The sequence below is a fragment of the Pygocentrus nattereri genome, chromosome 30, assembly GCF_015220715.1.
Source record: "Pygocentrus nattereri isolate fPygNat1 chromosome 30, fPygNat1.pri, whole genome shotgun sequence".
Taxonomy (NCBI): domain Eukaryota; kingdom Metazoa; phylum Chordata; class Actinopteri; order Characiformes; family Serrasalmidae; genus Pygocentrus; species Pygocentrus nattereri.
In genome coordinates, this window is record NC_051240.1 from 19,761,994 (window position 1) to 19,777,128 (window position 15,135).

The following is a 15,135-nucleotide window of genomic DNA, read 5'->3' on the forward strand; positions in this document are numbered from 1 at the left end:
TTTTCTCCGCTTCTGTTTGACACTCTGGAGCCCAGTGGAGTCGGGCTTTTCGCTAGTTTTTGTAACCAGGAAATTGGATTTGTATTAGTGTGTGTATGTGTGCTTCCCTGAAGATGATTACACTGCTACACTAGAGGCTTTTCAATGTAACACTAGAATTAAGATGAGGCGAAGGTGCATTATCTCAAATAATCCGGAGTGCAAGTCAAAGATGTTTGGGTGTTTTATGGATAAGGACTGAGTTATGTCCTTGAAACTTGCACCACTCGCGTTATTCATATGAGTCACTAGCCTCTTTTTTACTGTGGAGCCAAACAATTCTGAGCAGGCTTATTCGCCAGCAAAAGTCCAGTCAAATACTAGTCAAATAACACATTTTTGTGAATATCTAAGTTACAACAAGTTAACACGTCCTCTACAGACAGCGTCCTCTACAGACAGCGTCCTCTACAGAGAGCGTCCTCTACAGACAGCGTCCTCTACAGACAGCGTCCTCTACAGAGAGCGTCCTCTACAGACAGCGTCCTCTACAGACAGCGTCCTCTACAGAGAGCGTCCTCTACAGACAGCACACTTTTGCTCATTTATTTAAAAATCATCAGGAGATAGCAAGTTCTCGAGAGCACAGTTGGCCTCGCTCTCTTGGTGGGTAGGATGGCCCCCCTTTTCCCCCCATTACTCAAATGCGATGCTAGTCTGCGCAGGCATCTGTTATCTGACGTAACATTTCTGGCGGTTGTGCTTTCCTCCGAGCGCTTGGCTGTCCGTTGACATTGCGTGAGTGGCAAATCGAAAAGATTTGATGGTTAGCTTCACAGGTCTCGGGAGGAAGCCTGTGCTAGCCTTTGCTCTCCTGGCGCTGGTGGCATTGTGTGACTGGGGGAGTCCTAACTAGTGGGTGGAATTGGAAATGACTTAATTGAAGAGAAAATTAGGAAAAAAAATTGTGGCCTATTATTTTCCACTGTGTTAAACTCTGCAAATAAATGCACAATAATTCGCAAATACCATATATGAGTTTGTGCCATATATAAGGATGGGCCAACTTTTTTCACTTAGAAAATTAACAAAACTACTTATGCCACCTCAACCCTGGTCCATTATCCAACTGTTGGCCCTACAGTGGACAAGCAGACACTGTGAAATGAAGAACTGTTCAGCTGCAGACCCAAAGCCCATTTCTACCTTTCCGTCTCCTCAGGTATCTCGGCTGCTGATCCTGGGCGGGGCGAGTGTATGTTACCGCACAGAGGTGCTCAACAGCGCCCCCGTGCTGTGTGTACAGTCTCACTTGGGGCACCTAGAGATGGTGGCCCTGCTACTGGAGTTCGGGGCACCCGTGGAAGGGCTATCTGAGAACGGTATGACGCCGCTATGTTACGCCGCAGCAGCTGGACACTTAGGGGTGGTCACTTTGCTCTGCAGGAAAGGAGCAAAGGTCAGTGAGCATGTTAGATCTATCCACTACCCATCATCCATCACCATTACTTTATCAACAATGTAGAAATTATTGTCCTAGAGTGACCTCTACAGTGATTTGGCCAATAGTTTAATATATCCCTCAGCATCATCAGCATTTTTTTTCATTTTCTCATTTATCATTGTTCTCTCACTATAATACCCAGCATGCATTATGGAAATATATCATGAGGCACTCAATCCATCACTTCATCATCACAGTTGTATGGCTGCAATAAGATATGTACATAACTTGACTAAATGCACCCCAAATGTATTTAATCTGACAAAACTGTGTGTGTTTATCAGGTGAATCATGTTGATAAGAGTGGTCAGTGTGCAGTGGTGCATGCTGCTCTAAGAGGTCATGGAGAGATACTGCAGTATCTGCTGGAGCAGAACTGGAGCTCTGACAGCAGCCTCAAGAACAAAGTACTGCAGCAAGCGCTCATCGCCGGCTCCAGTATGGGACATCTACAGGTAACGTGCGCACAACACAGCTCAGTATGGAACTCACAAAGATGAGCATCCACATTTGAGCAGTCCACACAGCCACGTGTCACCATAGACTCTGAGCGGCAAAACCAATAAACCCAAGAAAAGGAAACACACCCACGTCATCATATGCTTGGATACTGCATGTTTACCTGATGTACAAATTTAAGATCCAATCGTATAGTAGACTCCTGTTCTCTTTGGAGAAAGATCATAGTCATCCTTGTTGCTGCTGCCTGAATCCGCTACCTGTTACCCGTTGCCCTGCCACCTGTTACCCGTTGCCCTGCCATCTGGTTACTAACTAGAGCTTAAATCCAGTCTGAAACATTGAACTGGACCCAAATATAGCTTGATAACACTCAGCCTGACCCACAGCACAAGTGCTTAATGCAAACTTGACAGTAGCCTGAAAAAAAGTTCTATCCTAATCCAGTGCCAAAAACCAAAGACAGAATAAAAACCCTAATAATAGTGTCAGTGTTATCAGAGCACTGATAAACAGCAAAAAAAACATTAGAAAATAGTAATATCAGATATCCAAAAAGAAGCTTAAACAGTACTTTAGCAGATATATTTATATTTAATGCCTTCAAACAACAATCCAAAAGTTTTCAAACTGGACAGACTTTACATAATGCATTGTTTTAGCTCTGATTTTGTGGGCCTCACTGCCAAAATACGAGTGACTCCAGCTTGGCAGATTAAAAACGGTTTAAGGCAATAAAAGTAGGGAGGTAGAATAAAGTAGGGAGAATAAATAAAGTGGGGTAAATTCAGGCCAGATGGTAGAAGGACTGTGAGAACCCCTGAAGTGAATTTGAACTGTAATGTACCTTTTCAGGTTGTGAAGGACTTGCTGGCTCTGAATAAGGACGAGCTCGTCGTGCAGATCGATGGCCATGACACTCTGTGGGGAGAGACTGGTGCGTTTCACGCTGGCACTAATAAATGTTGTCCTAGTTTTCTGTCATATTAAAGGACAATCTGTGAACTGTAGTGATAACTCAAATTGATTTCACCAGCCACTTTATTAGAGTGGTTAAAGTTAAGAGAGGTTTAAGTTTAATCTTCTCCATTATTATCTTTCTTTTAAGCTCTGACTGCTGCTGCTGGGCGGGGCAAGCAGGAGGCATGTGTGTTCCTGCTGGAGCAGGGAGCTGTGGTTACACAGCCAAACCGGAGGGGTGTGGCCCCCATTTTCAGCACTGTGAGACATGGGCACACACAGGTGGGATTCTTTCTCTCTCTCTCTCTCACCTGCAACCAAGGAAGTTTCATTCCTTTTGATGTTAAAATATACTCCTTGTTTCTGCACTCACTGTCCACTTTATCAGCTCCACTGACCGTATAGCTGCACTCTGTAGTTCTACAGTTACAGACTGTAGTCCATCTGTTTCTCTGATACTCTGTTACCCTGTTCTTCAGTGGTCAGGACCCCCATGGACCCTCACAGAGCAGGTATTATTGGAGTGGTGGATCATTCTCAGCACTGCAGTAACACTGACATGGTGGTGTTGTGTGTGTTGTGCTGGTATGAGTGGATCAGACTCAGCAGTGCTGCTGGAGTTTTTAAACAACTCAGCCAACAGTGTCCTGTGAGTCAGTGCTACTGCAGTGCTGAGAATGATCCACCACCGAAATAGGACCTCCTGTGTGAGGGTCCATGGGGGTCCTGACCACTGAAGAACAGGGTACATCATTCATGCAATGCAACTTTTTGTTCTGTACCTTTTTAACTGAAACAACTGAAAATGTTTAATTTGAAAAGAAAAATTAAGATAAAACAAAGGCATAAATAAAACATACTGCCCTCTTTTTCTCCCTCTCTCCCTCTGCCTCTCAGGTAGCAGAGCTTCTGCTGCAGCATGGTGCTGAAGTGAACACCTGTGACAAACACGGGCGCTCTCTCTTGATGGTTGCAGCCAGTGAGGGCCACCTGACCACTGTAGACTTCCTACTCTCGCATGGTGAGTCATCTGACCACAGGGCAGCTTCCTCTAACCTTGCAGCCAAGAGAAGGTCTAATATGTTGTTCCACATAGCCACATTTTCATCAGTTTCACAGCTGGAGTGAACCTTTTCGTGTGTGTGTGCTGCAGGAGCAACCCTAACAGCCGTGGATAAGGAGGGCTTGACTCCACTGAGCTGGGCATGTCTGAAGGGCCAGAAGAGTGTGGTGGAGTTCCTGGTAGACAGAGGAGCCCAGATTGATCACACAGATAAGAATGGGCGCACCCCTCTGGATCTGGCTGCTTTCTATGGAGATGCTGACATAGTGCGTGGACTATAACCCATTCAAATCACTGTGTATATATGCAGATTATATAAACTGTGTATGTGGAACGGAACTGTAGTGAATGTTCTGTTAGCAGATTCTTCTTATGCCTCAGGTATGTTTGTATTACCCTGTTTACAGCTGGTTGTTTCATGAGTCTTAAGGATTATACCAAGATATGGATCGTTCTCTTCAGAAATGCAGGTGTCAACCAGTTTAAATCCAGCTGTCAACAAATGTAAAAACGTGCTTCTCCCCACGTCACATGACAGCACAAAGCCCTCCCACTGCATTACATCATATGTGACCATGATAACTTAATATGAAAGGCCAATCAGGGCAGACAAGCATAGTGTCCTCCATAAGCTTAAAGTTAGCTGGCTAAGCAAGAAGTCCTGCTTTGTGAGACAGACCCTCATTGTCAACAGGTGTGTGGGTGGCACCAGTATAAAAAATGTGTATTATATAATGGAGCCAGGTGTAGTAATTAGCACATATGTGACTGTTGTACATTGAGGCCGTGTGGTATTGTACACTATTGCACCATTTCTGTCTCTAAGGCTCTTTACTCAATGACAAGGGAGCTTGAGTCAAGCATATGGATTGCTGTGTGTATGAGTGCCTGTGTTTGGTCTTGTTTACCACCTCCTTTTATTTCGTGCATCCCAGGTGCATTGTCTGATAGACTGCAGGGCTGTAATTGTGCATATGGGCCACAGTGTGTACATGTCAGATACAGACCCTGAGTGCTTATCTCCTCTGCTGCAGGTGCATTATTTGGTGGAGCGTGGCGCCGTGATCGAGCACATGGACTACAGCGGCATGCGGCCACTGGACCGCGCCATTGGCAGCCGCAACACCTCTGTGGTGGTCACCCTGCTGAAGAAAGGGGCCAAGCTGGGTGAGTAGCTCTGCAGGAACATCACGGCACACATTTGCGCGCCTCTCCCCTGGGCCTTCCCCCTGCTTCGTCCTGCCAAATCTAGAACACCCGCAGCAGCTTCTCAGGAGGGGCCTGGGCATTCTAAATCCAGAACGTGGCCGGCTCTTTCCGCTTTATTTCCCCCGCCTTTCTCTCCAAGTGTGAAAGCACAGAGCTCTGTTCCTCTGCTAAGTCCTAAATGCAACAGAAACCAGGCCATATTTTCACTTGAGCCTGAGCATGCTGTGCTGAGCCACTAGAACCCTTATAAGTGGGACACCAGTGATGTATGTGACTGTCACTTGTGCCGTACATTCCACCAGGCCCAGAGTTATATAGCAAAATCCTCTCAGTTCCAACCCAAAGTCAGAGTGTGAACTGCTTGAGAGAGCCTGTTGACCTGCCTTTGACTGAAGTGATTGACTGTCTTTACTGTACATAGTTGCAGGTTTTCTTTCAGCCAAATCAGACCCACCGTCCTCGGCTACTGCTTGCTGATCTACCTTTAACAAGACTCGTCAACAGTCAGCACAAACTGTATATAGCTGTGGATTTTCTTCTAGGTTTTTTTTTCCCCCTCCCACATAGCTAATTCACAAAATGATTTAAAAATAATCTTAATTATATATGAAAAAGTTAATGACATTCAGTCAGATCTTAGCTGTGTGATCTTAGGAATATTTTTAAGAAAAAATCCCATGGATGTTTCATGTACCAAAAGACATAGATTGCAGAGGCACATACTGGGCAGCAAGTTGCCCAGAGGCTTGCATGTCTGTTTTTTATAAGGCATAATGAATAATCAAAAGTTCCTTCTCTTGCCTTGATCATAAACCCACTTGGATCTTCAAGAGAGTAAATATAGTGGCGGTAGGCTAGTGGTTACATCATGGTTCTGTGCCTGGAGGTCATGAGTTGTGCACCCAGCTTTCTGACCAAGGCACATAACCCACATTCCTTCTAGGAGATGTCTTGGTAAATGACATTCATGAGTCACTCTAGATAAAAGCTAAATTATTAATAAACAAGCCAGTCAAAGTGAATGTGGATCACACATTTCTCTTGGTTGTCTTCGCAGTGTGCCATGCTCGTTACGCTGAATTGGCTGCTGTCACAGTTTTTTTATGTCATTGTGAGACTCCTACAAAAGATTGATTCGTTACACCTCCTTGGTGTATCCAGGCCTTGCTCACGGCAACGACTTACCCTGGTTAAAGTCCTTTTAAAGTCTAAAAGAGTGTGCTAAGCACTGGATGGATAGTCAGAGCTAATCTGGCCTCGTTTTCCAAGGTTTTTCATGCTGGCTGGAATCAAGACTAGCATTCACCGACCACTAAACCACTGAAAAACAACCACACCGCCCCATGTTTTAAATTAGCATTAGCTGAGCACCAGTTAGCCACTGGATACAAGGATAAGTAGAGGTTGGGTAGCTTTTTTCCTAATACTGCATGCTTCATACCTTCGACCAAACTTTTTTCCCCCCTTCCCTCTTCTGCTCAAATAATATTACAGGGCAGCTTAAAAGACCTAGTTTCCGTTTTTAGTTCTGAAGCTTTCTTCCAAACCAGCGCTGTGTTCACTGTTTGAAGGAGGCTGCCAGTAAAGTTTTTCAGTCCTTTTTTTCCTGAAAGATGCATTGAGTTCTCTCTCATTTCTATGTTTGGTGACTTTGCAGTGTGGTCACTTTTATGCTAGTGATTTCTGAATATAAAGCGGCATCACAAGTGGACTCTGCTTCAAGAGGCTCCAACAGGTTTTGTTCAGTTCAGAATCAGATGGCAACAAAACACAGAAGTACAGCTTGTATGGTCCAAATCTCTCCAGTGTGTTCTGTTTTCCTTCATTTCTCACTTTTCACTTCTCTGTCTCTCTTTCTCTTTCCTGTCTTCACTGTCCTGCTGCTAAAGGCTACAGAACATCCCCCTATGATCGATCAGGTACAAGCTTTAGGTAACTCTCTTGAGCCAATCATGTTCGTAGTCCAGGAGGAAGGTGAGGAGGTGAGCGGGAGGCTAACGGCTTTGTCATGCTCCGTTTCCGCCGCAGGTAACGCTGCCTGGGCCATGGCCACGTCCAAACCGGACATTCTCATCATACTGCTGCAGAAGCTGATGGAAGAGGGCAACCTGCTGTACAAGGTCAGTTTGTCGCTTTGTCGCTCAACATAACCAAAAGCTGCCACTATAACTCAGATCTACCCAACAGGCTGCTGTTTTTGGAACTGTTTTGAAGGGTGTTTGTTAAAAAAACACACCTGGCGGAAATGTAGTGGCAGTTGCACAAGGATTTCACACTTTGTCTCACTGCTAACTGCTTCAAATGAAACATTTGAATAATTTTGGAGACTTTTAGAGAGGAGTTTTTTCAACCCAGCCACTGTGTCTTCCGCCAGAATGCAGAGTGGAAAGCCAGTCAGAAAGCAACTGACAAAATACTGACCGTTGAAGCCATCCTAGCATACAGTATAATCAGTACATCGGCCAGTATGTGGGCAGAGCATCTGAGGCTAAAGGTCAGCCAAGGCAGAGAGAGGATGTTCTGTGTGGGTTTGGGGCAAAGATGGTAATGCATGGATGATGTTCGGACGCTCTGAAGAAGAACCCGCTAAAAGCACTGTCCTCTGTCCCTCGCACTCTCTCTCGTCTTAGAAGGGGAAGATGAAGGAGGCAGCTCAGAGGTACCAGTATGCACTGAGGAAGTTTCCAAGGGAAGGCTTTGGTGAGAACCTGAAGGCTTTTCGGGACTTGCGGGTGTCCCTTTATCTCAACCTGTCCCGCTGCCGCCGCAAAACCAACGTAAGTCTCCTCAAACCAGTTCTTCACCGGTACACTCAAATATGCTATCAATGCTATGCATAATATTACAATACTTGAAGACATCTTTACAATGCGCAATACAGATCAGTGGTTTATTGCTAGGGCTGAGTGATAAAATGATATATATATTATTATGATAATTTCCTTAATAGGAATATAAAAAATGTTCTGTATAGTAGAGCATTGTCACACATCCACATTTAGCACATTTCTACTGCAGGGAAGGTGATTTTTTGACTTGATTAGAGAGGGGGGGGGGGGGCGATGAGTGAAATGAGTATACTTTGGCAACATCTGAAATGTGGAGTTATATATTCCCTGTTTGAGCGACCAGTGATCTGTTCTGTGACCAAGTGTGAGTGACAAGATAACCGTGCTGCCTACAGCGAACTCGCTTCTATCCTAACATCCTAACAAGCTTTAGCAGCAATAGATCACATCTGCTCCTCACAACTACAGCACTGTTACAGCGCTCAGTCATATTTTAGCATAAGTGCATCCCCAAGCAACAAAAGTAGAAGAAGAGGGTTCATGCAAATCACAGCCCTGATTTAAATAAAAGTAAACTGAAGATCCTGCATGTGTGGCATTGGCAAGTAGGAGAATGTCTTTCCAGGCTAGCTGTTTTTAGCACCTGGCTAACTGTCACTCGCAGAGCACAGCGTATTGATGTTACTGCAGATCAAAGAACACAAAAAGCACAGACTTCAGTTTAAACGTCCCTAAAAGGAGGACTCTGTTTGTCTGGTGAGGGAGCTACAGACTGCAGTTAATGCTTTAACACAGCGAGTGTCAGATATATTGCGGTTCATCCCTCAAACTGCTATGAGAGAACAGAGAAATCCAGTTGTCTGCTAGCTGGTGTTTGAATACTGTGATGTGCTCTGACATGGATGTGGTGGGACTGATGGCAGTAAGGCGGTGTGATCCATCACTGACCTACTGAGCCGGCTAATGTTTAGTGTTTGTATTCAGCTGATAATCTAGCAGTTTGCTACCAAATGCTAACAAAACTATGAGTAGAATCATTCTTATTCAGTGTTTCACATCATGTGCATCACTAATCCAGTTAAACAGGACTTAAACTAGCAGTCTTGGGAATCTAGAGCTCTTACTGAATCTCTTTAAATTAAACATGCAGCTGGTCAGTATTCTTTAAGTGCTGGTAATGATGGCAGTATCTCACCGTTGTCAGCAAAAAAACCTCTGATCTCCAAAATGATAACCTTACAGGAGAAGGAAAAGAACATACTTTACTTTTAATCTAAGTCAGTGAAACCAGACCCCCCCCCCTCCCATTTTGGGATTTTCTTTTTGGGTCATTTTGGGTCATTTCTTTTAGTCCATTCTTCGTCAGATTTACACACAATATAATTGATAGCAGGTATTTTCAAATGATGTCAGAATCAAGAAAACAATGGAGATACAATGTTTTCGTCCAACAGCAGCAAGTTTCCCCCCAAATAAAACCAGTTAAGATGCTTAAACAAACCTATTTTTGTAGGTTAACAGTGGCTTTCTATTTCTGGATGCCTGTCAACTTTTTAATAAGAACCATGTTTAACAACAAAAGTAAATCTGGAATATTTCTATTGTACAAATCACAAAAAGCAGAACTAAACAATATGCATATAAACCAATTTTAGCATTGCTTTCTAAACCTAACCACGCAGCAGCTTCTCTGGGCCTGGCGAAAACTGAACGGTGCTAAATGTTGTTCCATGTCCAAAAAGCTGAAACTGGCTTCATATTGGACGTCTTCCTGTTACATTTTCTATTCCACTAATTGCTGCACTACTTAAAGGTGGAACAGGCAGTTCAACTAAGAAGCAGGGGAATAAGCAGGCAACTCCAGCTTTGTCAAATTTCTCAAGTCATTTGCCACGGGAAAAACAGTGTCGTCTGATGCCGCTGAAAGAGTGAGGCAATGCCTCAGGTGGTTTAAGAGGGAACAGAAGCGCGGCAAACAGTCTGCTGTTCATGCCAGGCAAATGCTTCCTCCAAGGGAATGTCTGTTTCTTTATGTTCACAGTCTCAAAACAAATTGGACTAAATCAGACAATGAACTAGACAGTGGGACGTGACAAACATCCCTGACTCCCATTCCAATTCAGCTAAAGGGTCTAACGTTAGAGTGTTTTGCACTGTTTGTATGCTGCATTATCTGTGCTTATTTGTGGCATCCCGGTATAACAGTGATGACAAAACTCATTCCTTAGGAATAATTTCACCTATACTGGATAAAACACAGTGTATGCCAGATGAACCCACTTCTAGATGACACCCTCAGAAACGCTCTGCTCTGATAACGATATAGGATCATACTGCCCAGCATTTATGCCAGTGTTTCTTTGTCCTTCTCCTGGGGACAAACAGCCTTGCACAGTTTCAAGTACTCAGCACCTCAACACACCTGAGCCAACTGATTATCAAGCCCACCGTGAGTTGGATCAGGTGTGTTGGGGCTGAAATGATGCACTGCAGTGGGTTCCCAGGAACATGATTTAGAAACACTGCTACATACAAATAACCCACAAAGGACGGAGGTCACTGAAGATGATTAGCTTACCAAACACAGATCTCTACTAATCCAGCACGTATAAGATTATACAACATTTATTAATGTCGCGCAGCGTAAAGCTTATGAATCATAATATGCTTTGTGGCTAGTTATACATAATGGATCAACTACAGGTTATGATCCTCTCAGTGTTAATTATTTTACTTCAGTCCACTATTAAAAAGAGATTTGCCTCAAGCTACTAATATGACTGTTTACTGTATGAAAGAGAGAGAGAGTGATGTGTATGTGTGTTTGCTTAATTACACCGGCTTCCTCCAGCACCCGCTGGCAAGGATGCAGCAAGAGTTATAATGGCCGTTTTAATACGATATGCCGTCATTAAACATTTAAACTGCATCATTATCCCCGGCAGTTATGGTTCCTCGCTGTAATTTTGACCTCCCACTCAAGGACAGAATCCCAATAAGCAGTAAGCGCTGATCACTGATTCAGACAAAGAAAGAGAGCGAGGCATGGGCGAGAGAGCCAGGAGAGGGTAACGCACAGAGAATTACTGGAAATCCACAGCAAAATAATGGATTATGATTACATTATCACACATTTCTATGGATTATATCGATGCAGTTACGCATCCCTAGCACAAATATTAGCTTTTGACCTTCATCAGGAAGGGAAGGAGAGAAAGGAAAGCATGGTAGGCAGAGAAATGGCTCTTTCTAACGTCCAACAGAGCTACAGTTGGTGTGGAGAAATGTATTAACTTTCAACACTTCAGTGCTGAGCAAAAGACCGGAGTTTTTTTGTAGGTTTGGTTACTGAAAAACCTCTTGTTCATTAACAGACATTGTCTCTTTATTCCTCTTTCTACACGCTGCCTCCCTCTCTCTTCACCCCTCTCACTCACACTGCATACACTCACTGCTCATGCTGTCTCTCCTCTCTCTCTGCAGGACTTTGGCATGGCAGAGGAGTTTGCCACTAAAGCTCTGGAGCTGAAGCCAAAGTCATATGAAGCGTTTTACGCTCGCGCTCGCGCTAAAAGAAGCAGCAGGTAAGAACCTTTACCATGTTCTTCGCTTCTGCTGTACACTCAGGTATACGTAGACCAACAAACCAGCTGACTTTCATATTACACATAATAGCATACAGGATGCTGCATGTTAATATACAGTACATAGAGTATAGTACTATGTGTAATCCTATGGCTTAGGTCATGTGATTTTTCTGTTGCGGCCGCCGTAATTGGGACCAAATTTCTGGCATGAATCTAACTTTGAGGTGAAAGATGGCTAAAATTACTCTAATCAACTAAGTTGTGATCCTTTACAGTTTCCCCTGAACTCCTGGTCCCTCTTAAAATGGCAGAGAAGATGTTTTTCTGACATTTATATTTCTCTTACACAAAGTCCCTCTCCCTACTCTGGAGAGTCGCTCAAAGCATTTAAGGCAAGGCAAGTTTATTTATATAGCACCTTTCATACACAATGGTCATTCAAAGTGCTTTACAAATGAAAAAATACAGAAAAAACGTAATTAATGTAAATAAAATAAAATTTATGTAAAAAAAAAAAAATTAAAAAACAAAACATTAAATTTAAAAGAAGTTAATCAAATTTAAAAGAAGGAGATAAAAAATTAGAATAAAAATAAGAAACATGATTAAAACAATAGATATAAAGAAGTTAAATGAATGAGGCCGTTACAGGATAAAAGTGGATTAAACTGAGCTAAAGGCTCAAACAGGAAGGTCTTCATTCTGGATTTAAAAGTGTGGAGTGTTGGGGCTCTTCTGATGCTCTCTGGCAACTGGTTCCATTTCAGAGCAGCGTAGCAAAACGCCGCCTCTCCGTGTTTAGTTTTTACCTTAGGCTGCACTAACTGACCAGTTCCTGATGATCTGAGAGTTCTGCCCGGCTCATATTGCTGGAGCATCTAATAAATATACTGGTCCTGCACCATTAAGACATTTATAGACCAGTAATAGTACCTTAAAGTCTATCCTGTACCATACTGGTATCCAGTGTAGGGATTTAAGGACAGGAGTGATGTGCTCCCTTCTTTTACTCCTAGTGAGACTCTGGCAGCTGCGTTTTGAATCAGCTGAAGCTGAGTCCAGTTAGGAGCCCATTACAGTAATCAATCCTACTAGAAAGAAAGGTGTGGATGAGTTTCTCCAGGTCTGCTTTAGCCAGAAAATCTCTGATTTTGTTGATGTTTTTGAGGTGATAGAAAGCTGATTTGGTGACAGCTTTGACATGACTGTTAAAAGTGAGATCAGAGTCCATTTGTACACCAAGGTTACGTACTAGTTCTTTAGATTTTAGGCCTCTCGAATCTGGATAGGCAGCTAGTCTGTGTCTTTCATTGCTATTCCCAAATAAAATAATCTCTGTTTTATCTTTATTCAACTGCAGAAAGTTGTGTTCCATCCCTTTGTTTATGTGCTCAAGGCATTTGCACAGTAAGTCTAGGGGACCGTAGTCATTTGGGCAGAGAGCCATGTAGATCTGAGTGTCATCTGCATAGCTGTGGTAAGATATCCCATAAGTATGCAAAAGCACAGAATCCCATCAGCTCTTCACATCAGTAACTGTACTTCTGTTTCTGGACACTTAAATGATGTTTGAATGGAGAAACAAACGTTAAATATAAGGCAACGCTGTGGATCAGAAAACCATCTTGTGTCTCAACAGACGTGATTTTGTAAGTTTGCTAGTGCAGGTAGTTCGGCGTTCCCAGCTCCAGTCCTGCAACCCCTGCACTGCATAATTGTGGTTCCCCTGGTTAACATACCTGATATTATTAGCTAATTAATCCCTTCTTGAGCTGAACGAGGTTTAAACAGCAGAGAAAAGCACAAAACTACACAGTGCAGGGGCTCCAGGCCTGGAGTCTGAAAACACTGAATTAAAGGTGTGTGTGTTTTTTGTCCTTCATGGCTTCTGGCACGTCTTGCAGGTGAATCATTCACAAAGCACAGCGAGTTGAAGGCATAACCAGGACTTAACTTGTGTACCCCTGACCTTTTTTCTTTATATAGCAGTGTTTCCTGACTTTGGACTGTATTTTAGTGTTTTACCTGCTGTAGAACAACCTTTAATGGACTTTAACTGAACAGTAAGAACGGGCTTTCACACGGAGCACACGGGAGCGGTTTAAGCTGCTCCAGACTGCTCCAGCTGAAGTCCAGCTGCTACCTCACACTAACTAACGCACCTTAAGTGCTGCTTCAGGCGGTGTCGGGGCTAGTTTCGGTCGAGGGGGCGTGGCAAACCCCCTGACGTACACACTCGCGGCATATAAAGGCAGTGTGGTCGCGCTGATCTCCTAACTCGCTAACAGCTGATTGCAATTTGCGCTCCTATTTACCCCGCCCGGTCGCTGAGGCGTCAGCCGAAGGCGTCAGCTGTTGGGTAAAGACCCCCCTCGCGTGAAGACCTAACTCGGGTAAAGACCTGCGAGTCTACCTGCGCGAGTCCACCGGGCAAGGCTGCCAGTCCTGCCGCCTCCCTAAACGTGCTTCCAACACATCCCCGCTTTGCGCTGTACAACATCAGACAGATTCGGCCGTTTCTAACACAGCGAGCCACCCAACTCGGTACAAGCAGTGGTCATCTCACGCCTCGACTACTGCAGTGCCGTACTGACGGGCCTCCCGGCCTGTGTTGTAAAACCACTGAAGATGGTTCAGAAGCTGCAGCGCGGCTGGTCTGTAACCAACCAGAACGGGCGCATGTCACCCCACTGCTCACTGAGCTCCACTGGTTACCGGTTGCTGCTCGTATCAAATTTAAAGCTCTTACGATTGCCTACAAGGTGTTAACAGAGCAGGCTCCTTCCTACCTGCACTCGCTCCTAAAGGCTTACAGCACCGCCCGGCCACTGCGATCCTCCAATGAACGTCGCTTAGCTTTGCCAAACATTCACACAAAGCAATCGAGACTGTTCTCATACTTGATTCCCCAATGGTGGAACAAGCTACCTTCCACTGTCAGAGCAGCGGCGTCCCTCGCTGTGTTTAAGAAACTCCTGAAGACAGAGCTCTTCAGGGAGCACTTGCTCTAATCGCCTCCTGCAATCTAACCACTACCAACCTCATCTCCTTCTGCCCTCCTTCCCTTCTCTACCCCGCTTTTACCCCTTGGCCTCCTTTAAGGCCTGACTGTTTGTTCTGTGTACCTCATTACTTGTAAGTCGCTTTGGATAAAAGAGTCTGCGTAATGTAATTAGCTGAACGGTTAAATCTGATCAGAGCAAGGAAAAAACTGAAATGCTCTATGATTTAGACTTCATATATTAGCTGTTTTAGAGTGCCTGGGTCAATAACTGCTACTGCTAAAGCTATTGCTTTATTTTTAAACAACAAAGTCTACAAATCAGTCGCTCCTCCTGCCTCCCAGCTCTAGTATCCTAATCGAGTAGTGGAACATTATGATTGGCATCATTTTTCTTCAATCGAATTTTGTTCAAAATATCATGAGAACACCAAATTATGAACCTGGTATTGTGAATCAAGTTTAGTTTTCGGCTGAATGTCTCACTACACCCCTATTTTTTACATAACCCATGTATAAAATGCTGTGAGCGTAAGGCAGGTTAAGACTGTAAAGATCACTGATTCATTTTACAATGCGTGATG

At 43.9% G+C, this 15,135-nt stretch overlaps 1 protein-coding gene across 4 annotated transcripts in view; it reads left to right on the forward strand.

Annotated features, from left to right (window-relative positions):
- The window catches only part of tanc1a (tetratricopeptide repeat, ankyrin repeat and coiled-coil containing 1a), a 148,960-nt gene that overhangs the window by 130,937 nt on the left and 2,888 nt on the right, over positions 1-15,135 (forward strand). For 3 of the 4 annotated variants that reach the window (XM_037536563.1, XM_037536564.1, XM_037536566.1), the window contains 11 exons: positions 1,202-1,438; positions 1,768-1,938; positions 2,798-2,879; positions 3,051-3,184; positions 3,800-3,923; positions 4,056-4,231; positions 5,000-5,132; positions 7,064-7,093; positions 7,203-7,294; positions 7,805-7,951; positions 11,447-11,547. In XM_037536563.1, the coding sequence (XP_037392460.1) occupies positions 1,202-1,438; positions 1,768-1,938; positions 2,798-2,879; positions 3,051-3,184; positions 3,800-3,923; positions 4,056-4,231; positions 5,000-5,132; positions 7,064-7,093; positions 7,203-7,294; positions 7,805-7,951; positions 11,447-11,547 (1,427 nt within the window). The remainder of the gene's footprint in view (positions 1-1,201; positions 1,439-1,767; positions 1,939-2,797; positions 2,880-3,050; positions 3,185-3,799; positions 3,924-4,055; positions 4,232-4,999; positions 5,133-7,063; positions 7,094-7,202; positions 7,295-7,804; positions 7,952-11,446; positions 11,548-15,135) is intronic. The other variant, XM_037536565.1, reaches the window with a different exon arrangement.